The 24707-nt window shown below is 35.6% G+C and overlaps 1 protein-coding gene across 2 annotated transcripts in view; it reads left to right on the top strand.

Annotated features, from left to right (window-relative positions):
- Positions 1-2250: 2250 nt before the first annotated feature.
- The window catches only part of UNC13C (unc-13 homolog C), a 123846-nt gene continuing 101389 nt past the window's right edge, over positions 2251-24707 (top strand). For both annotated transcript variants that reach the window (XM_040077584.2, XM_040077582.2), the window contains exons 1-4: positions 2251-5377; positions 16454-16476; positions 17004-17068; positions 21253-21325. In XM_040077584.2, the coding sequence (XP_039933518.1) occupies positions 2404-5377; positions 16454-16476; positions 17004-17068; positions 21253-21325 (3135 nt within the window). In that variant the 5' untranslated portion in view covers positions 2251-2403. The remainder of the gene's footprint in view (positions 5378-16453; positions 16477-17003; positions 17069-21252; positions 21326-24707) is intronic.

Genomic DNA, 24707 nt, shown 5'->3' with positions numbered 1-24707 from the left:
GATTAGACACTGGATAAAACAAACACACACACATATATATGTGTATATAAATTTATATGTGTGCATATATATATTTATATACACATATATATGAAGCATTAAACCTTATTTAAAGTGAATGGGAAGGTTCCAGATTCCAGTGAGAACTTGATTATTTCTTGATGCTTTTTAGATTGAGACAGGAAGCAAGCGTACTAGCTTGTTTATACAATCTTGATTTGAAGTCATTTGGAGAATATCCAAGTCATGTAAGTGAAGTTTATATGAGGGCATTTAAAAATCTGTGGCTATGTGGGCAGAGGAGGTAGGCAATCACACTTCAAATCTTGTTCAATAAATGGTTGCAAACATACAGTGTAAGAGCTGAATGGTTAATAAGTGTTTCTACATCCAGAAACATGCCTTGGACATTGAAAAGTGTCCCAAGATGGTTCCTTTCTCTACTTATAATATGTGAAAACAAGGCAGCCTCGGCTCTAATGAAAATTTCTCAGTATTCTGAGAGATGTCATTTGCATTCCTTGAAAATTGCATGTGGTCTCATTGAGCATTCTTTTGCTTCCAAATATTGCTTGCTCTTAATTCACTCTTGATAATTTAGGCATAAGCCTAAAAGAAGAAGTGGCAAGGACTAAGCTGATGTATATGCATTAAAAATGTGCTTCATGTCCCACAGATATTTCACCTTTTTATAAAATAATAAATGGCCACTTTGGGAAGAGTGAAGAATGTTTTCTATTTTTCTGCTCACTCTGCATCTGAATTTTGTTATAACTGGAAAAGAAATGAGTCTGTTTGCATCCTCTGTTCCAGGATTCCAGAAGCCTACCAGGCTTTTAGCAGCTTTGCCTGTGCTCTATGCAGCACAGTGCATTTTGCTGTTGCAGTATTTATCACGGGTTAGTGTTTATTATTTACCATTACATAGGTGTATTTATGTAATGAATGAGTATATAGAGTATACTAGTAAGGTCAATGAAGACAAATTGACGCAAAGGCCAGATCTTGAGGTCTGTCAGTGGATCATGATGTTTCATAAAGTGCCAGGATATTTCCAGACAATGACTGTTCATATTCTCTACTCCTCTTAAGACGCCACAGAGCAATTTTTAATCCTTCATATACCCTGTATCTAAACAGACTTCTTATTCTGCCAAAGAATTTTTAGTTGCTTGAGAAGCAAAATCAGCCATTTTAAGAACTTCTTTGATAGATTTTTCTGGGCTGGTTGCTCGGTTTTAGTTCGCAGCTATGAAACTGGGAGGTGAATTGTATGCTGTACAGAAGAATACATTGACATGTTTACGATGTATTGACTATGTTTCTATGGAATTCAAGCTTTTGTTTTATGGAACAGAAATTTCCAGATACCTGATGGAAGCTTTTTAGACTTCTTTTAGATCAAATAGCTTTCCTGTTGTAATGGCACCAGTTTATCTCCTGCAACTTGTAAACCCTGTTTTGTGTAGGGTTGGGGGAGGAGGTTTTCTGTTACCAGAAAAACATCAAATTTAATAACCTGGATGAAAATTTCCATCAGTTGTAATTTTTTTCTGTTATGTTCTATGAGTTATTTTCCTTTTACTTCTTAAAGAAGAGAAGCCCACTTTTGAGTCCTGGCTTATCATAGCATGTTAAAGTCTGGTATCAAAGCAACTATTTCACAAATCATAGTCAGGTACATAATTCAGTCTCAAGATAGAACAGCACTTCATGGATGCAATACTCACTTGTACATGAATCCTACCTTATTCCAGAAGATGAAGCAAGAGAGAACTTTCTACTTCTGCTTTACTAGCTAGTAACAATTTGTTACTCTGTCAGGTTTTTTGATTACTGCTGTATGTCATATGGATCTAAATTGAAATGTCACTACTCTGAAAGAAAGCAGAGAGCATTTAAACTTAATATCTCTGTTAAACTCAGGGAATTAAACTGGATAAAGAAGCTTGGAAATAAGTATAGGTTATTAGTTGTTGTTAACAATATTGCCTAGAACTGTTTTCAGCTTCAATTATTAATGAAAAAATCTATTCAGACAATTATGGGGAATTGTCTGTGTTTTCACTGTAACCTAGTTAAAGCATCATCAGTATTATTGAATGATAAGTTTGCTTGGCAGCCATTGTAATGTCATTCCCTCCTTTTTAGACACTGCAAGAAGCCATGTGCAACAGAGTGAGATTTTGCAAGACATACAAAACCTCTTCAGGATTTTGTTTCGAACAAGCAGATGTGTGATTTTTTTGTTGTTGTTTTCTGTCACATTTTTCCAAAGCATCAGTAGTTTTTATGGCTATAGTCTCCATTGAAACATTTGCCAATGATCCTTTTGGAGATACAAATAGTTCTCTGGATCAAAAACTGTGTTTTGTGGAAACAGCTTAAAATAAATTACACTCCATGGTTTCTGCCCTCTTCAAGAGCCTGATCTCATCTTATATATGTAAGCTTTGCAAAGGAATGTTTACAAAGAAATCGGGAAATAGTACCAAAAGGAAAGAGAGTTGTCAGAGCAAAAAGGAACAAGACTTAACTCAGATTGGACAAACAAAAAATCCCAAATTTTCAAATACTTTAAAAAGCACCGTTAAAAAGATTGCCAAGTGCCCATCTGCTCGCAACTTATCAACTGAAGAAGAGGAAAGCAATAGAGAATTTTCACTTTCTCCAACATTCAGTTACAGAGTTGCTATTGCCAATGGACTTCAAAGGCATATTTTTGTAGCAAACACTAATAATGAAGATATAGTTCAAGACCTGTCTTCAAATGATAGCTCATGTTCTGAGTCATTAAGTGAAATAAAAACTAATAGCAAGAAAAACGAATACTTATCCCACACAATGCCTGTGAGACGCAACAGGAAAAGCTTGAGCAGCCTGGCAGCCTCTGATGGAAGTTCAGATGGAGAACGCACTTTACACACACTGAAGCTGGGAGCCTTGCGAAAACTGAGGAAGTGGAAAAAGAGCCAAGAATGTGTCTCATCAGACTCGGAGCTAAGTTCATGGAGGAAAACATGGGGATTAAGAAGTAAATCTCTGGATAGAACTGGCCGTCACCAGAAATCAAATACTCTTGAACCAGGCTTTAGTTCGACAGGTTGTATTAGCCAAACCCATGATGTTATGGAAATGATCTTTAAAGAGCTTCAGGGAATAAGTCAAATTGAAACAGAACTCTCTGAATTAAGGGGGCATGTTAATGCTCTGAAACAATCAATTGATGAAATTTCTAGTAGTGTAGAAGTTGTGCAAAATGAAATTGAACAATTGCGAACTGGATTTGTACAGTCCAGAAGAGAAACTCGGGACATACATGACTACATTAAGCAGATCGGCCATCCAGGAAATAAAGCAAGTCTTAGGTTTCTAAATGTGCCTGAAGAGCGGTTTGAAAAAGCTGAAAGCATAGTTTACAAAATATTAATGGAAAAAATGGGATTCTCGGAGGCACAAAGCACTATTAAAATTGAGTTTGCCCAAAGGCTTGGGCAGCAAAGAGACTGTCCAAATGCAAAGCCAAGACCCATTCTTGTTTACTTTGAGTCATCACAACAGAGAGATTTGATTTTAAAAAAGTCTTATAAACTTAAGGGGACTGGCATTGGAATTTCTACAGATATATTTTCCCATGAAATAAAAGATAAAAAAGAAAGAGGACTGCCTTCTTCTCAGACATATGAAAGCATGGATATGAAGCTTTTAACTGTGGAGACAAAATCTAAAATGCACGACTGGGAGTCACCTGACAGTGATAAAGACTTGGAATCAGATATAAATAAGAACAGTTATGCAAAAATATCTAAAGCAGCACTTCACATAAAAGCAAGCACTACAAAGGGGACTACTGAGTCCTCAAACACTAAAGACCTTGACAGAACTGCTGACAATGGCACCTTTTCACACAGAAGAAGTTATGACAATCAGTCACCAGAATTTGACGCTATGGAAAAACAATCAAAGACCTATTATTCAGATGTGACTCCTTTATGGCATTTACAGAATGACTTTGCAACGCCAAAGCTTAGCCGTTCAGAATCAGATTTCTCAAAATTGTGTCAGTCTTACTCTGAGGATTTTTCAGAAAACCAGTATTTTAGCAGAACAAATGGCAGTTCATTGTTGTCTTCCTCTGATCGAGAACTTTGGCAGCGGAAGCAAGATGATTCTCTGAACTGGTATGGTAGTTCCCAGGAACAAACTTTTGCCCAAGACATGCAGCAGTATCCAGAGCAAAATGAAGCAGGGAACATAGAAACTGTTGATAGTGGAGTAAACAATGGAATAATCTGTGTATCTGGAGACATAAACCATTATGATGATAGTCAGCTTTCTTTACAGGATGATCTTTCCCCATGGAAAAACTGGAATCAGTTGGAACAAGGGGCAGATTTGGGCCTAGACTCATCCACACAGGAAGTTTTTGTGTATGATATGAGCAGCCCTTCAGACCAACAGACAGATTTTGGAAAGGGCCAAAGTTCTGACCTCCAGTATGATACTGAAAGCTATGATTTCACTCTAGATGGAACTTCTCCGTCATGTCCAGGCCTTGACAGTGAAACACAAAGTCAGTGGACTGGTCAGTATGATGATTATCAGGAAACAAATTCTATCTCCTCTTATCAGAATCAAAACAGATTGCCTATGATGTACCGAAGTCAAAGTGAACTACCAAGTGACGACTCAGAGGAAACTGCCCCTAAATCATGGCACAGCCGATTAAGCATAGATCTTTCTGATAAGACATTCAGCTTTCCTAAATTTGGATCTACGCTTCAGCGTGCTAAGTCAGCTTTAGAAGTAGTCTGGAATAAAAGTACACAAAGTTTAAGTGGGTATGAAGAGAGTGGATCATCTTTTATGGGAAGGTTTAGAACATTATCTCAGTCTACTGCAAATGAATCAAGCACAACTCTTGATTCTGATGTTTATGCTGAGCCTTATTGCTACAAAGCAGAGTATGAGGAAGAATTAATTGAACCATCTGGTGAGAATGAAACAGACTATGTAGAAGTAATGGAACAAGTCCTTGCTAAACTAGAAAATAGGACTAATAGTAGTGAAACCAGTGAGCAGGTCCAAGAGTATGAACTGGACCAGTCTTTGTATGAAGCTCCATATGCAATGCTACCAGAGGAACAATATGACACACAGTTTGACAGTGTGATCACTGAAGCGATATTGGAAGTTGAAAGTGACATGACTCCTGAAGTAGAAATAAAGGAGGATGAAAATCAGAATGTCCCAGAAATGATTACTGAAGTTACTGAAATTCCAAAGAAAAAAAGAATACGACCATCATTTAAAGAAGCTGCTTTAAAAGCATACAAGAAACAAATGAATGATTTGGAGGAGAAGATCCTTGCTGGAGGTAATAGTGTTTTAATACTGTCTTTTAAGTAAACATGGTTCTCGTTGGATTTGGACATTGATTTTTGTATAGAACCTTTTCTTGCTCCCATTGAAGAAAAATTCTTCATATGTCTGATTTTGTTTAGAGGGTGAAATATTTCCATAGAAATCAAAATACTAAATTTTACTAGTTTGTTTTTGAAACAGTTTTCTGAATATGTTTAGTCAGACATGCTTGTAACTGTATTTCTTTGAATTTCAGTAACATGAAAATTAAATTTCACGAGATTTAAGTCTTAAAGAATTAAATAGTACACTGTTCTTGGTTTTCTCATAATTTTATAAATGTATTTATAGGAGTAATATAGAGTGTTCAGATATTACACTCTTGCTTTCTTCAGCAGCTTGTAAGGCATAGTTGGTTCTGTAGTCATCCTGTTGGGCAGTGTTCTCTACCCCCTATGCAACCCATAACTTGTTATGTTAACCCTCTCTTCTTAAAGAGTGAAAGTCTAAATTGATTTTTTGTCTGTTCTTACTTTGATTCTGTCCTTATTTGTACACCAACCAAGCTCTCAGAGAGGTAGTCAGTCCCCAGAATGGGATGAGAAGGGTGTGGAAGAAAGACAAGAGTGTAAATGCTAACATTGATGTATGAAAAAGTTCCTTTAGTAAGGAACTAAATTCACAGGAGGGTTTGACATTGATTTTTTTCATGATTTTTGTCTTTCATATTATCAGACTTCAAAGCAGACAGTCATATACATAACTTTGATAATATACAAAGTAATTACTAGTAATATACAAAGCAATATACTACTAATATACAAATATGGTGATTTTCAGTGTAAACATTAACTCTATTCTAATAATGTTTGTTACAATATGGCATGTACATTTAATTGGGAGCATCATAATGGCTATAGGTAGCCAGATGGTAATTGTCACCTTGACTGAATCTTTCCTTTATCTGCCTTGGAAAAATAATTATCTGAGACATTCATTTTAAAGATGAAAAACTGTGCCTTTAGCCAAAGATTGTATTCAGTAGTAAAGAGCTTGAGCTACTATGGTGCTTCTTTTTGTAGGTGAACAGCGACTTTTGCAATAAATATATAGTCAACTTGAAAGTCAGTTACAAAAGCATTTAAATATTGATAGTAGTAGATTTTACTTCAAAGTATTTTATGTTAAAATAATGGTGCTTGATTGTATACTTGTATTTTGCAAGTGTTTTTTTTACAGTACTCTATTAGATACTAGGTGGTGTGTTTATGAACAAACGGCTATCAGTAACTAGGATTTTCATTACTTTTTCCTGATTTTATGAGGCATGGGAGAAGGGAACCACATTCATTTTACCTAGTCATTGTACAATAGAAATATAATGGTCTGAGGACTTAATTAAAGAAAGCACATAAGGAAGACCTCAAATTTTGAAACCCAAATTGATTCAACTATTTAAGTCTGTGCATTTGTGTACATTAGTAGATAACAGGTTGTTAGAAAATGAGAACTATCTTTGATACGTCCCATGCAGTCCTTTCTAGGAATTAAATATATGTTCTTCTTTTAACCCTGCAGGTGAAAGATTTCTTTCAGTTTCTTACTCTACTGACATTTTTTCTTCTGAATAGCTGAAACAAACATTTTTTATATTTACTGGGAATCCATTTGACCCGTTTATGAAAATGTGTGATTGGGTGTAATCCACGGGGCAAAGTGTCTGCATGATTGCCGGATGTCATACTAGGATCTCTGCTTATGTTCCCAAAAATAAATTAATATAGAATATTATAAAAGAGAAGGGAAATGAAGGAGAAAGGGAATATGTCAGGAGGTTAAGGGAACTTATAAGTTAACTGCTACAACACACTACTTCTCAGCTTATTCTGAGAAGAGTGTGCATCCACTCTTGAGTAGCAGTTCTGTTTCCCCTTCACACTGTGTTTTCCATGCCATCAAGGAGGAGGTTAAGCGTTTCAGTCAGGGATTCTACTTCAGCAGTCACCATCTGGCTTGTTACAAATGGATGTTTGGGTCCTAGAGCACACCTATAGGTAGCAATACCTATTAGCAATACCTGAGTCTTTCATGTTTTTATATCTAATGCATGAATATGATATTTTTACCTTTATGTTAAGAACACTTAACAGTTCTTCAGAATTTAAAACTCAAAATACATTTTGTAGCTGGAGTAGTCTACTCAAAGAATATATTACCTGAAAACTATTTCTGCTGGGCAATAGAGGTAGTATTATTGTAGCAAAATATATATTTGCCTTTCAGCTTACTCTCAGTGAGCTGGATGATGGATACTACAGTTTACTCACAGACAATGAATTCCACAGGTGGGACATCTGTCCTTGGAGATAGTCAAAATCCATCTGGACATGGTCCGGGGCAACCTGCTCTGGGTGGCCTGATTTGAGCAGGGTTCTTAGACAAGGCCTGCAGTGTTCCCTCCCAACCTCAGCTGTTTCGTGATATGGAAATGCATTTTTGAATACTTTGTATGCAGCCTTTGAAGAAGGATGTCTTCTTAATGTCAGTTTGGCTGCTAAGACAAAACACTTTCAATTTCTGTTTATTACTTGAATGGCACATAATCTAGGAAAAAACATTTTGTAAATCAGTTCTTAAAGAAGTTCTTCGAAACTCCCAAAACATATTTTGTAACTTCTTGTTCTTGACAACCTGCCTTCTCTTCTTTATGTGTGTAATTAGGCATGTCCAGAGAGTACTTAGTTTGTCATTTAAGCAAATAGTAGTTTAAGGTATTCAGTCTTCATTTTAATATTTGCAGGAGCGATAATAACTTTTTAAAAAAGTGACTAATAGCTGTTCTAGGGTTTACATGACTTTTATGGATGTTTTTGTTTTTTCACTCTCTTAGCCCTGTAACTGATTCACAGCCAACTTCAGGTTTCTTACTTTTAGGTGGAAATTTGCTAGAAAGAGAACAATTTCTTTGAATTAATCTTCATTATATAAAACCTATTCAAAACATAACCTATTCTTCAATTAATTGTTTCATCCCTCCATATATGCAGGAGTGGTTAGACTGTCCAAGCAGAGATATAAATGTATAATACAGTAGTGTTAGTTGTCCAACTTAATACAAAAGAAGGGTTTAGAATGATACATGATTTTCATTCTAGTAATGCATAATAGATCTTTGGTATACATAAATAATTTGTTAGTGCACAGGAACCCCATAAGATAGTCCTATTCTCTGTCACTAGCTGGAGGAAAAAATACACTCTGGGCTGATTGCTTATGTATTATTTATTAAAAAATGTTTTCGGAGGCGTATTGGAATGACTAGGTTATACGAATGAGAGGTACATGAGTAATCCTCAGATTTAAAGTTCTGTAAGGATATTGAGACATTGCGTGGATGTATGTATGTTAATGGAGGGATTGATGGCTTGAAAAAAATCAAAGAAATGCTACCCAGTTTTTTGTTTCTTTGTACACTAACTGAGAATGACTTTTTAATTGTTCTAGTCCTCAGTTGTTGTTTTCTAGCTTTCTTTTTCCCTAGTGGCTTCTTCCATTCCATCCCTATCTTATCTTTCACAGGTGCCTTAGCCATAAACATGATTTTCTCTCCTGATGAAACTATGCCTCTGGAAGATTCCAGAGTTGCATGCACTCTTCTCCGTTGCTTTCAATGATAGCATAGACTCTATGAGTTGTAGTTTGTGAGCAGTAGCTTCGCCATCCAGTTGTTGAAGATCTTGGTCATCATTTGATATGCCAGATTTTAAAAAATCATTGTGTTTTAGGAGTAGAAATAACGGTGCATCATTTTTGAATGCAGCATTAGGATAAAAGGAAACTTGTTAAAGCATCAGGCTCAAAAAATACTTAGACATGCTTTTAAAAAATGTAATTACTTGGAAAACATGAATTCATAAATAGGCTCAAGTTTTCCTCTGGTGTATTGGTGAGGGAGAATATTACTACAGAATGTGTAAGAGATTTGCTGTCAAAGGGAAATTTTGACTACTTCCATGGGACAGGTACCAGACTATTTCCTTGTGCAGATTTTCTGGGTGATCAGTGGAACATCTAGACAATTGTCTCTCAGGAACTCTAAATAGAAGGAAATACCTGAAACCTCTCTAGTTATTGCTGATGCAAAGTTATTGTTGATACTGACAGAACTTTGTTAACCGTGAGGATTGTTTCCTTGATGAGCTGAGAGTATTCTTAAGACAGCTTTCAGTAAATCTGAAAATCAAGACTTATGGTTGTGTTGCTGACAGAGCCATTTAAAAATGTCTTGGATGCTATGACAAAGAATATGGTGTGCAAAAGGTACAAGGATACAAATTAGGTAGAAAAAAATACCACAGAAAATAATGTAATCTGTTTTCACTAAATAAGTAGTGGCAAAGAGCAATCTACTGACTGACACTTGAGTAACTTCTCTGGAGTAGATTAGTGGAGCAGCAGCAAGTGATTTGTCAATGTTGTCACAAACCCATAAACTACATGTAGCTCTGGGTATCACCAGTGCAACTGCAGCCTCACCAAAGGAAATCTCGTCGTTCAGCTGCATATATACTAAGATGGAATATGGACGGACAGATCTGATGGATGTGCTATTATTGAATGTAAAAATAAACCAGGAAAGAGGAATATTTATAAAATGGATGAGTATAAACTAAAGGAGTTTTTAATCTTACCCTGTAGCTCTTCCTGTTTCATTTAGCATGAACAGGATAGAGCTGATGCTCCTCTGCATCCATAAGGCAACGAGGGTACTGCAAACATAAAGCAGTGGAATCTTCCTTAGGGACTTTTAAAGGCATGTTGAGTGAAATTTTCTTTTTCTAAAAAACCATGAAAGTAAAGGACAAGGAGACATGCCTTTTTCTATTAACTATAAAAAAGGATCGAGGAATTCAGAAGGATTTATGCATGTCCTATCAGGCAAACCAGTCCAATAATACCAAAAGTCGTCCTTTGAAATCCAGTACAAGTATATTGCTCTTAACATCTGTCTCTCTCTTTGGTGTTTAGGCATAATTGTTATTTCATGCAGAGCCAAAACAATCTGTAATTTGATTTTGAGTTTGCCTATGCCATAAAAGATAACAATAAATAACTATTTTTAATGTTTTAATGCTAATCATGTTATTTCAAATATTTTTCTTCTCTTGTATTTGTCAAGCTAGTTTCTTATCAATAGATAAAATCTGGTATCTTTGTCTTATCTCAGTAAGTGATATTAGCTTGGTGTCATATTTTTATTTTGTATTTAATTATACTTTGACTCACTTTTTCTTTCTCTACTGTAAGTCTTGAAATTAGTTTGGCTTTTCTAAATTTTTAGCCTTCTAGTTGGGGGTTCTGAAGATAATGTTTGAAGTATTAAAGACTATTTTAGGTAGTTCTTAAATCTCATCTCAGAAGTGGAAACTTCACAGGAGAAGAAACAACTTTCGTTGTGCCAACAGCAGCTGTTTTTATCGTACCCCGTGAAATATGTGACTGTTGCCCAGACGCTAGGTTCTGATCCTTTGTTCCTGCTCCTAGCTGTACATGTTATTCTTGCTCTTTAACAGTAGTATATTTATATGACTTATTTGTGTGCCACCATAAGCGTTTTATTTTACAACCAGAGTACACTTTTGAAGCAAATCTTTGTATTCCCAATTCACCACATTTGGTTTGGTCACTGGAATGGCTGAGTGGGATCTATGTGTTTTACTGATGGAACCAAGCTAGATGTTGCTCTTCAAGATCACATCTGATGTCCTCAGCAGCTAATAGGCTTTTATCAGTCAGTCTAGGACCAAAGTGATGAGGGCTAAAAATAGAAGTAGTATGAAGTAAATGTCCCTGAAACATTTTTGCTGTGAGCACTTGTGTCTGTCATCAACTGCCTTTACCTTCTGATCCGCTCTTACGGCACTCAGCTCTTTGTTATTGCACACGTGTTCTTTGTTGCCCAAGGTGGACAGCAGCTCACCCCTCTGTCCCAGGCTGCCACCAACATCCCTGCCCTGCTGTCACTTCTGTCCATGCTGTCAGGATAAACCAGCTTGTGTGTCTCAGTGCAATCCTCATGTTCAATGCACGAAGAACCAAGGAGCATGGTTTTTATTTGTTAGAGTCCAGAGAAACTACTCTCACATTTGTTGTCCAACCAAGGGGCTGTTTGCTTGGATTTCTTTGGAAGTAATCCAATTGTACTTCAGCTTGCAACTTCGGGCCATGATCTAGTGATCCAAGTCAAACACTTTGTGACATTGTTAGCTGTGTGATGCAAAAAGGTTTGCAACAATTAATTATCTGTTTGTTTTCACAGCAAATAATTAATTACTTGGTTGCATGTACTGTTATCACATGTATTGAGGGAGATAAAATATGCCTTTTTATCCTTTTTTTTTTTTTTTTTGGATAACGTATGCCTCTTATCATTTCAATGCTTTCTGGGGTCAGAAGAGAGTGCTAAAATTCATGCTGACTTTTACTTCCTGCCATCACCCTAACAAGCCAGAGATTGTCAAGAGAGCCCAGCCTTCAAGAGAATGGTAATTTTTTGAGCTCACCACATTCTGTAATCAAATAGTTCTCTTGACAGTCTATAACTTAATGTTTTAGAGATAAGTTCTAGGATTTGGTAGAAATGTCTAGTAGCTGTTGAAAAACAATAGAAAACAAAGCCAGTAAAAGTCTAATGGGACTCAGTTTCTAAACACCAGAGATGCTTTTAAAGCTTGTCCTTTTGTTTCAGATTTGCAGACCACTTTATTAATAGAGACACAAATGCAGTTTTCATCTTCAGCAAACTGACCTTCTGTTTTGACTCTCCATGTATCCGCTAGTAATTTTTCTACATCACTGCTAGTAAAGTGCTAGCAGCAATTCTTCTATTTCTCCTGTCAACCAGGCTTTATTCAAGTTTGACCTTCTCTTTGTCAGACAAGCATCACTCATCTCTTATGATGTGCTAGCTTTAATACTATCTTTCAAGCATTATGCGCTATCTCCCTAGAATAAGCTTCAGCAATACAACATTCTCTGGGCTTAAAAATGTGGCACATGTTTAAGATGTAATGTTCTGTTCTGTGGTGACAGTAATAACTTCTGGGTGCAGCATTTATTATTTTAGCATGGCTTAATTTGTGTCATTGTTCTGGCCAATCTATTTCTTTAATGTCTATTCAAACCTGGTTTTCATCTGTTATTTCCCTTTCTTGGCAGTACATGCTAATTAAAATTGTCCACCTCAGACTTCAAACTACTTCTGACTATGGTTACTTTACACATGTTATTTTTATGGAACAACCGTATTGTTATTGAATTCCAGCAAGTATTTTGTCTGAAGGTTTTGCTTCCAGGAACAAGGTAATTCTGCAGCCATTTTGCAGAATTAAATATTGAAATGGTGCTTTGAGAGAATAGTGAACTGTAATTCTTTTTCCTATTTGGTGTTGTGCAATAATGTACACTTACAAGAGTGGAAAATCAGTATTTTGATTAATTTTGATCCTTGGGTTTCCTAACAGTTTAGATCTTTAGAACCTTGTTACAGTTCTTGTGCTATGGCAGGGAGTGGAGAACTGAATTTTTGCAGTCATTAAAGAAAGACGAGTATATTGGGACCATGTTCTGAAAAGTGCAGAAATGAAATCATGACACAAGACTTTTGTGAAGGGGTGTTATGACTGGGGGGCAGGATCACCTGAACTTCTTTGATAGAAATACTTCTGCTGACTGATAGAGCCAGTTGTATTTCTGGTGGTGCCACAAGTTACAAAGGCAAAGGTCTGTCTTGACTTCCATATCTTCAGTGCTTATATACCTTTCATGCTGGAAGAGACTGCCTTTTCAGCATCCTTTACAGTTTTTTGGGTTTTTTTCCTCAGAAATTTGGGTGTAGAAACTGGTTGTCTTGTATGATTCGTTTCTGTTTTGTGTGAGAAGTTATAGTTGGCAACATGCCTAGCAGAATGAATAAATTGGACCATGACAATCTGAAAACAGTTGATTACAATGTAAAGTTAAACTTTTCTAAGTTCTGTTAATTTTCATACCAAGTTTGAATAGTAATTAAGCAGCATTAATAAATACTTGTTGGAAATTTTACTTAGCCTACATTTAAATTGATAGGTAGATAAAAAATAACCAGGGTACTTATTTGAGGGTACTGAGAAAATTACAAGCCCCTCTCACTTCATTTCCCAGCTGCCCCCATATGTAAACCACTTTCAACAGATTTAATGGCTATGCTGAGAATTATACAGCTTTTTAATATCTGGAACTTATTAAAGGAAACTTAAAGACTAATTTTATCTAATTTCCTGCTTATTTGTCTAATTAAATGTAATTGACTGCCTTAAAAAAAAAGGCTTGTGAGCCTTTCCCTTCAATATTTGACATTAGTAAAAAATAATTCTCAGTAGGATGCAGTTAGATGACCACCCTGCTCTTCATCATTCTGCTACACAGGTTTGTAGATATCAATGTGGACTGCGCTGAGCTGAAATAGCAGCAGTTAAGGAGCAAAAGGATTTTTCCTATAATCCTAGTAAAAAACACCCTCCTCCTATTTAAAATGGCCTGTGGTATAGAGGCATGATCTGAAGGCTATTACTGGTATTTCATAATGTAGTGAATTTTCAATTGGAATAAAAATTTAAGGAGAAACAACTAATTAGAGTAAGAAGTGTTAGCTATATGCTTCTAGGTGCACTCATTACTTTTTTAGGTTAGTGTTTTGAATGTGCGGGTGACAGAAGTGAGTTAGGTGAAGATAAGCTCTTTTAAGTAAATCATTGTCATTCAGCAGTATAATATGAGATGTCTAGCTTTGAATCCCTGATTTGAAAATACATTCAGTGGTCTCTTACGTAATCACAGTTCATGTCGTATCTACATCAAGGAATGTTGCTGTCTATTCTGGTAGCCTAACGACTACTAAAGTGAATTGCTTGGTGACTGTACACTTCCTGATTTGGTGCTCTCACACATGCAGAGAACACTTCCACAGTTCAAATTATTTCACTCATGGTAAGTTCAGAAGAAGCAGTAAACAATGAATTTTTCAAACTAATTTTGTCTCTGAAGATGCACTCATTTGTTACAAAGAAGAGATGTTCTTAAGATCTCTTTTTTGGGAAATTTGCGTCAGTTGTCTGCTTTATGCAATTTCTATTGAGAAAAGAGACCATTAGATGGGTGCATTTTTCTTTATATGTAGCGGCGGCAAAGAAAAGCAAGTTAAACAAAAAAAATACCTTTCCTCCTTCCCAATTTTAATTGCCACTCTCCTCACTAAATTTAGATAAAATTAGGTTCCAGTAAAGGAAATGCAGTGAAATTAGATGAAGTTGGCAGAAACAAAGAGAGGTAAAGAAAATTTTATATATCTATCTCTCATGCTCTGAAAAATTCCATTTTATGTAGAAGACAAGTCTCAACAATTTTTAATATAACTTTTTAAACAAATGAATTAAATTAAGAATTCATATGATTCTTTAGGCATCTGATAGCAAAGTATCTGCAAACTATTTCTTGCATTCCACATAAGTAAAACCGAGATTTATTCTGCACCTTTTTGTGTTAGTATTAACAATTTTGTTATAATGAGATATTCTAGAAAGAAGTTGCAGATTGCATTAACAGACTGTGGTGAAGCTTCTTAAATTACAAGTAGTGTCTTGCTTAAAACTTCCCTCAGTCCCCAGATTTTTTTTCACTTTTTGGACTCTTCCTTTTTCACAAGTTCAAGAATTGATGCCTCTGTTATCTTGCCCCTTTGGTACATGCTGTCATGCCTTCTCATTGATATCCAGATGCTGCTCCAGACCTCTGCTTTTAACTCATCTCTTCTTTAGGCTTCATAAAAGCACATCCCATCCTGTTTCCATGGCCAGCCCAGTTTACAGTCACCTATTTTCCTCCAGGCTCTGCTCTCATCCTGCTTGTGAAGTGCTGTAATAATTTTGGAGTTGTCCAAATATTCTTTGTATGCTTGAAAGAGTGGCCAATAAATACTATCTGGTGTTGTGAGACAAATACATATCACAAATAATTTTTTTTAAAAAAGAATATTTAAAGAGTGAGCTCATTTTCATAAATCTAGTCATTCAAATACTTTGATCACGTAAGCAGCCTCTAAAATCAGTGGCAGAATAGAGCCTTTTAGTTCCCTGATTGTCACTACTGTATGCTCTGCAGCTTTACACTTGACAGTATATTTTAGATTTATGTGTTTGAATGTTATTTTTCCTGTATATAAGTTGGTTTAAAAATTAAATGTGGCACATGTTTAAGATGTAAATTGTTACTTTGTAATGCGTGTAACCTGAGATATCTCCAAACATCTCGAGAATATCCAAATTATTTAAAGGGTCCTTGAACACTCCCTTTGGGGAAGTGGAAAGATCAGTAAGGTGACAATTAAAGCAATGCTCTTTCATGTATGCACTGTACTTTAAGTGCAAATGTGACAAGACAATAAAATAAGAGTAGCTTTTTCTGTCAGCAAATATTCTGTGTCTAATTGTAAATTTTCACCTTGTGCTCTTTCATTAAACAATTTAGAATTAGATGTATATATGAAATAACTCATACTTTCACAATTGTAGTTCTGTTGGCATTTTTGGAGTAATTTCTGTCATTTTATGAGTAGCTCTGATAGAACAGTTACAGTTCAGGAGTTGGGGTGGGGAGTGTGGTGTTTATATCCTTAGAAACACTTCCCTTTTCCTTGAAAACACAGCATTATTTGAGCACTGCAAATGTATTAAATATATATTCATTATTATTAAAAATATATTTTTAAGAAGCAATAAAGTTTAAAATCACATGGAGATGGGGTATAGTATGTGAATTATATGCTGTCCACACAATCCTTCATAAGTGGGAGGGGTTCTTATCTACCAAGAACATCTTTTTGTTTGTTTAAAATGTAATGACAGTGATCTTGCCACAGTTATACAGCTAAACACAGGTGTTACTTGGAATTTGGTCTACATTAACATATTAAAACACTGACAGGTTTTATAGCATATAATATAGAGACTGTTTTTTCTAACCTGTATTCCCCTTCTTCCCAATTCTCTTTCAGATAGCGGTTCTGTGGATGAAAAGGTTTAAAATCACCTGTTTGCTATAGGGATCATGTATTTTGTTGATGTCCGTTTGTGACTTATTTGACCTGTTTTGTTTCTTCATTTTAGTTGTGAAATCTGCATGTTTTTTTCCCAGCTTTCCACTCTTTTGTTCTCCTTTGATTTTATTGCAAATGTGTTGCATTTATATACAGGGTAACCTTCACTGTTGTGCTTACCATAATTGCCAACACAGGGGTCTGCTACTGTCAAACATGATATCTGATTTTTGCCTTTAATTATCACCTACCCTGCATTCACTATAGGATTTAAAGGGCAACAGTATTTGGGAAGCAATACCTTACCTTCCCAAGGGTTCTTCCTTGTGTGTCACTAAATGCTGAATGCTACCAAAACATTTCCCAAAGGAACAGTTAGTCTAGCTTTGGCCTGGAGCTGACCCTGCTAAACATTTTCATATGTCTTATATGTTTGATGCAGTTAAATTCTGTCCAAAACTTACTCAAAGCAACAAAGTAACAGTACTTTTTTTGATCTCTGTTAAAGGCTCAGCTAGTAAGTGCAAGTTCCTTGGATGCTTCCAAGCTTTATGCAGTCCAAGCATTTGCTGGGTAAGTAAAAATATAAATTTTTATATTTTTATAAAAATTTTTATATTTTTATAAAAAAAATAACAAAATAAGAGAATTTTGTTATTTGTATCTGCAAATTAGTCTTACAGCATTATAGTATTTTTTCTATGCTTTTTGTTTTAAGAAATTGCATTATTTTAGAGGGAATATTGTTTCATTGTGTATGTCTTCCCCTTTAAATGTTTTTTAGTTTATGTATTATTTTTTGAGAAAATGTATTATTTTTTGAGAAAATAATACAATTCAGCAAGTTAGATAAGACTTTTTTTTAACTTCTTTGCATATAAAATTACTGTCCTTTGAAGCTGTAGCACAATTTTATCTTTATTCTGGTAAATATATTGTAATGCAATTCTAGCGATAAAATAGCACTCTTGTACTTGAAATTAAAAAGTCAAAGGAAAAGATCTTCCAGTGGCTGAGAATGAATGTGGTAGAAACCTGTACATTTTGTTTTGTTGTCTCCAAATGAAGTTATCTTGCACCCAGTACTAGGAATTCTTTCCTATTTTCAATACTTTTTCGTTATTCAAGCTAGAAAGGTAATGATATAAAAGCCTTTGGTAAAATTTGTTATATTAGTTACCTAATTTAAAGGGGCGTTGTCCTCTTGCTGGTACTCTGTAAGTACTTTTTACTATAATTACAATTTATTACAAAGGCAAGGTGATGAGATTAAATTAATCACTTATCTTCTGCTTTTATGTCTGAAATGCTATACAATTGACACTAAGAAGTTTTTCCTGTTTAGACTCCTACTTTGAGGGGAAGTGGGTGTTGCTAAAAGGTAGTTATGGCAACAATTTTCTTAATATTATGCACATGCTTCTATGGAAGGTATACTTAGGGTAACATTTGTGCATATTGCTAAACTTAAAAATTGAGTGAGCTACAGCTTTTTAGTGATGTAGGTAGTATCCGTATAATTTGTCATGCCTCAAAGTGTTGTATTCCTGCCCTTTGCAGCTCCTAGAACTTTCAGAGTTGCTGTAAGAGTGTGAGGATACGTGACATTATGCAGGATTAGTCACCAAATGTAAACCAGAGGAGAAACAGTTGAACACCTGGTTAATGTGTAGTTTAGGACAGGATTTTGCAAGCAGACTCTGCATGTACTGATAGTCAAGTATTGTATCTGCACCTGTAGGAAGCTGCATGTGACCACACTGTTGCTGTATGTACTACTTTACCTAGCCAGTTGCTTAATTACAATTTCTTAATAGATGCAGACCTTTAAAAAGTAATGTAGAATTCCTGTTTTTTGTGGTTATGCACAAAAAAGCAATCTCATAGGTGCAAGGAGAACTTTTGCCACTGACGAGGACTATACAGACTGAAGCTGCTCTTTTTATGCCCTCTCTTCCATTCACAGGTGCATAAATTTAAATATTGAATCCTCTGAGAATAAGCCGTGCAGACATCCTGTAACCACTGCATAGGACAACTTCAGTTGGCTGACAGTAGTTCAATAACAGCTCATGGTTTTAGATTAAACCTTACTTCTTTTGCTGACAAAGTTTAGACCTGTCCTCGCCTCACTTTGCTGTCCACAGTATCTTTATTCAAGCTCCTGTTTCACTAGGCCTTCCTAAAAACTGTTATGCAATTTTCATTTAATTCTCATTCAGGCAAAGAATGCTGTCATTTCAAAGACATTTGTGGTTCTGTTTTAATCACACTTCCCACTCTACTCCTTCACCAAAAGCTAATGCTAAGTTCTGGAATCCCTCAGTCTTTTTACTCTTTTTACTGCCAGCGCAACTCACTGCAGTCAGCTATGACTCCTCCCTCTTACTCTTTCCAAACGCTGTTGCCATTTGAAGTGAGGGATGAGATTGCTTCCCTCACAACCATTGTTACCATGCTTCATCTATGCAAAAATACCCCAGCTGACTCTCTTCTGCCTTGCTCTTCCCTCTGTCACAGCACAATGCTGTGAACCCACCTCATGCACCAGCACCTCCCAAGTCCATGGCAGGGTCTGCAACTCTCCATTCTATGCAATGATCTTCACTTGGTTGCATGAATTGAGAGAACAGCCCAAGACAAGAAAGTAAAGGCAAAGACCGAAGACAGCTTTTCTGGGTCTTCTCATGCAACTTCTCTGTTAAAAGACAGAAGCACTATCTTTCCTGGTTTTTCCATACCAATATCATATAATATCATCTTCATTTTATTTTTCTTCACTTTCTTGAAGATGAGACACTTTAGAGCTCATTATTTCTGTCTTTTTAAAAAGTGAAAAGAGTTCAGCTGGAGTTCTCATCATGTATATGGATCCTGGGTAGTACTGTTTTACTTCTTCCAGAGACTTGCTCTTGTATTAATTTACTGCTTGCCTAATGAGGAGTCAGAGACTGCTAATTTTACCACATGGCCTAATCCATTCTGAAATTTGCTAGCAATACACAGATGGTGCTGCATGCAGATGATTACTGCTTTCCTTCAGTGGCATGTTCTCTATGGTAAAACAAATTTATTTTTCTATTTTCTCTGACAAATTCAAATAGATTACTGTTAGGCAGAATATTTCCAGAAACACCAAAATATAATCAATGTGACAGGTTTTTTTTCCTTGCCTTGAATGATAGCTTTCATTGAATTACTATGATTCCACTTCATCATCTTCTATGTCAAGTTATTGTTGGGACATAATTGGAAGTAGGGAAGAGAGTAGAGAATTCAATGTATGACCTACATTAATATGAAAAGTTTTTCCCTTGCTATGTTATTTCTAAATGATGAGCAAAAGGCGTTTAGTAATATTTTAGTCATATTTTTATGCTATAGAGCAGAATAATAGATGGAAATCCTTTTACAGATATGGCCTCTATGTGAGCATAAGAATGCCTTGTAGACAATAAGTTTTATTTACTGCTGATGTAACTTCTCCTGAGTAGCAAAAAGCCCTGAGTTTATTTCCTGGTCTCTGTACATTTACTTTTTACAACCTCAGAAATGTTATTTTATTTCTATCACACTTTTGCTTGATTTGTACGTATGTCTGGAAGCTGCAATTTGTGTCTACTTTGATCTTTATCTTATTGAAAAAAAAATTTCTAGTACCACAATCCAGATGGAAAGTGGTTGTATGAAAATATAAAGGAATTGCATAAACAGACTACGAATTCTTTTCCCTTTCCTAAAGAATGGTGTGGGTGCATCATAAGGAAGTGAAAAAATTCTTCACTAATTTTAGTCATATCTCTTTTCACACAATAATTGTAACATACATAAATAAATTTAGGGCTTTCAGATGATAAACTCTTTGTTGTGAATGTTTTATATACACAGAGATAGAAATATAAGAACTGAAAAGGGTATTTGAGGCAGTGCCGAACAAAGTACCATGGAAAGGAAGACATTTGGTCTTGAAAAATCTGACATCCCAGCTTCTCTGAGAATTTCCAAGTATCCCTGAATTAGAACTGACAAGGTATATAGAGATCTTCCCAAACCCTCAGTGGAAAAAGTTCAGGAGGATACTCCTGTCTTAATTGTTTGGAAGAGTCAGAAAGAATGAGGCCAATTTGATATCCAGATCAATATGTATTCTTCTAAATTCTGTTGTTGTGTCAGCCTTTTATTCTTTAAAGTGACTCTAAGTTGCTCTTTGTTGTTGTTTCCGAGTTACATGTGAGATCTAACTGGGGTTGATTGCGTGCTTAATGAAAAAGCTCAAACCAGGCAAGAGAAAATAATGATGGTCGTCATGGAATTGTTTTAAAATGCAACAAGTTCTGTTTTCCACAGTCACATGGAGTTATTTGAGATGTGATTACCTATTTAGCTAGACGTTTTAAACTTTGTATCAAATTTAATACAACAATATTCTTTCACATTAATGATGTTCATTATGTAGTGTTCGGCTGCATCTCAACTACCAGATATGCAAGAACTTATGATGGAAAGCCCTTCTTATCATTTCTAAATCAATGCTAAAAAGTTTTAGTACGTATTAAGTAATTCTGTTTTGGGTGAATGCCAGAAGAAAATGTACCAAGAACATTTGCACTGTTTTTTCCATTGGAGCACTTGGCTTTAGCTGATAAGTGTAATTTTGATTTTTAACTGTAAATAGAGATAATATAAGCTGTTCTTAAGGATGTAGTCTTGTAAGCTCCATGTTTTTATTCTCTCCTTTGCCTTCTTATCTTCTGCAGTCGTGGACTGTATGGAATTGACAGCATGCCAGACCTGAGAAGAAAGAAATCTTTTCCCATTGTTCGAGATGTGGTGAGTAACTTCTGAAACTCTTGATTCATTTGCCAGTTGTGTCAGTGTTTCTTGTAATTACTACTGTGCATCTGAATGACAGCTTGTAACAATTGTTTTATGGAAAGAAGGAGTTGGGAGAGAACGGATTGAGGGCAGTAAAAGTCAATGAGGCAGTTGTTATAATGTACTAGATAAGTCTGAATATCTCATTGGATATTTAGGTATTATTTGTGTAATCAAGTAATGTGCATTTCATGCAATAATTATCTCCTCATTTTCACAAAGATGCTATTGAGTGTTTGGGATACTGCTTCACTTGATTTATTTTGATACTGAAAGGGAGAGAAAGTTCATTTTAAAAAGCAGCCCTTTTTCACTATTAATATTTTAAAGATTTATGTATACTTTAGGTACAAGGTGAGGTTCTCAGTTTTTAACAGTCATTGAAAATAAGAATAACTAAGAAAATATTTCAAAGTGGAAAAGAATGGCAGTTCCTTTAAGATTTATTCTGACTTCTAGTCTAAATAATATTATTAAGATTAAGTAGAGTCTCTCTGCTCCAAAGAATTTCAAGTGCTATTCACATTTCTCTTTTTCTTTTCCTGTAATATAAAATTCATAATTCAATAAAATCCATATTTAGCCTCTGCTGACGGTGAGCCCCCAAACCAATTTCTCACTGTAAAGTGATTGGGTGTTAAGCTAAGTAAATGATTGCTGCTGTTGTCATTAAAAGATCAGCCTTTGCTAATTATTGCTCAATGTTTTCTCAGTTTCTGTGTTCAGTTATTTGTGGTGATCTGCCACAGTCTGAGCAGTCAAAAAGAGAAAGCACAGCAACCATTATAGAGTAGAATTCCTTCTGAAATTGATGAAAAGTTACACTGTACAACATAGTAGAGCCTGCATTCATTTAAACCATCTTTTTGACAGCAGCCACTCCACTATTAGTTGTATTAAATGAATATAGTCTCTTGTCCTGCTATGACACTTTAATGCATCTTATATGACACTCTGCTTTGTTCTTAATTGTTGGAAATGCTTACAGAAAGGTATAGCTCAGAATACATTAAGACATCAAAATAAATGTAAATGATCCTCTTTTATGCTTTTTATGCTAATATTGTTAGAAATGAGTGCTAGACTCTTTTGCTGCTGACTAAAATAAATATAATTTCTTTGTTGTGCAATAAATCTGACAAATTATTATTCTTTATAATTTCTTTCCTATCTTGTCTGGATTTTTAAGGCTATGGTAAGTATTTTTATATTTATAAATGTTCTGAAATTATCATAGTAACTGTTATGGATTCCATTAATGTTGTGCTTTATTATGACCTTTTATTGGAAATTAAAAAATTATTTTATGACCAGAATTTAATCATAAAGGAGGCGGTGATTGTGTTCTCCTCTGCATTACGTATACCAAAATTGTTAGAAAAAGTTTATGTTAAAAAGTTACCAGTATATTCCAAATATATTTTCTGATGATACAAACGCATGTTTAGATCTCAAGCATGAGGCTTCCCCTGTGGTACTGGAAAGTCTTAGACACCAAGAGAAAGAGAAGTTCAAAGTATTCCCTACTTCTAAATTCTCTTGTATCATGCAGATATATTTTTCCTTATTTTCCTAGTCCCTCTGCACTTCGAGTTTCACTCCATTATTTTCATGCTTTCAGCATTGTATCTCAATATAATGTTTATCAAAACTCTCCGTTTTCTTAAGGTGATATCTCTGACTCCCATTTGTTTCCATGAATTCACATTTTGAAAAATCCAATTTTCAACACAGAAGCACAGAATGTGTTGAGGTGAAAGAGACACACGAGGATCATCAGGTCCAGCTCCCAGCCCTACATACGACCATTCCCAAGAGTTACACTCTGTGCCCGGGGGTCCAAACACTGCTGGCACTCTGTCAGGCTGGCACTGTGACCACTGTCCTGGGGAGCTGTTCCAGTGCTCAGCCACCCTCTGGGGGAAGAACCTATCCCTGATACCCAACCTAAACCACCCCAACACAGCTTCAGGCCATTCCCTCGTGTCCTGTCACTGTCACCAGAGAGCAGAGATCAGTGCCTGCAGCTCCTCTTCCCCTCACGAGGAACCTGCAGTGAGGTCTCTCCTCAGTCTCCTCCAGGCTGAACAGACCAAGTGCCATCAGCTGCTCCTCACACGGCTTCACCTCCAGACCCTTCCCTATCTTCACTGCCCTTCTTTGGATTCTCTCCTCCTCCTGGAAAGTTTTTGTATGCTAATGCACTGCGAATGTCAGCTTATTTTAGATGCAGTCATTAGAGAGGATAAGACAGTCAAAATCCACCTGCAGGAACAGTTCTCTTTGCTGCAGTCATGGGTCATTATGAGACTTCTGGCAGAATTTATCTGGTACAGGAGAGAGAAACAGTGCAAGGAGAGGTGATGGTTCAAGTGCAGTAACAATACAGAGAGCATGAATAGATCTCTGCTTACTGTGGAGCCAGGAAAATAGAGTCCAGTGCACTTCCTGATGGAATTGCTGTAACTCCTGCTTTTAAAAAATACATATTCTCTTTTGGATTAATTAGAGGTTGATTTGAGGTGAGAACAACCAGGGAGAGAAATATCAATAATTACAGTGGAGGTTAGTAGTTTTTAACTCACAGTGGCCAAGTAATGTGGTGATCTGCCCAGCCATAGCCAAAGGTCACTTTATTTTACTGTCTTTGCTTCTGTTAATGCCAGTCATCATTTTGAATGTTATGAAGACTCTAGAAAATTCTTGTGCTTATTCAATTTAAAGGTGATTTTATACTGTGTAATCACTGTAATTAGGCAAATTTCTTCATTTGATCCATCAAGCCTGTATTATCCCTAGCTTTATTATTTGATTATAAGAACACAAGAATAATTTGTGAATCTTTGCTGCTGCTGTAAAGCAATCTGTTGAAGTGAACACACCAGATGAAACAACTGCTTGTTTCAGCTAAAATAGTAAGGCACTGAAACTTTTTTCTTTAAATGTCTCCACAACAAAAACATTTATAGAGGCTGGAATTTAAATATGGTAATTTAAAGATTCATATAAAGAAGAGATTAATTTAAATTGCAGATGTCATAATCTGTGCTTTTGTATGTTGTCAGCTAAATACCTGGACTATTTTACATTAACTCTATCAGCAGTCCATTTTCTTAACCCCTTTAATCATTGATAGGCAAATTCAGTTATATTCGTAATAAAAATATTCATGCATTAAGTAAATAAATCCTAAAATAGTAAGTATTTGTATACTTGTGGGGACTTTTTAAAGTTTACTAGACAGAAATCATAATAATATAATTATCTTTGAGTCTGGACAGACCATGATTCTGTGTCTCTGCTACAGATATGAAGAAAAAGCAAATTATATTACAGT

This window comes from Hirundo rustica, chromosome 13, assembly GCF_015227805.2.
Source record: "Hirundo rustica isolate bHirRus1 chromosome 13, bHirRus1.pri.v3, whole genome shotgun sequence".
Lineage (NCBI taxonomy): Eukaryota > Metazoa > Chordata > Aves > Passeriformes > Hirundinidae > Hirundo > Hirundo rustica.
This window is presented reverse-complemented; position numbering and strand designations above follow the sequence as displayed.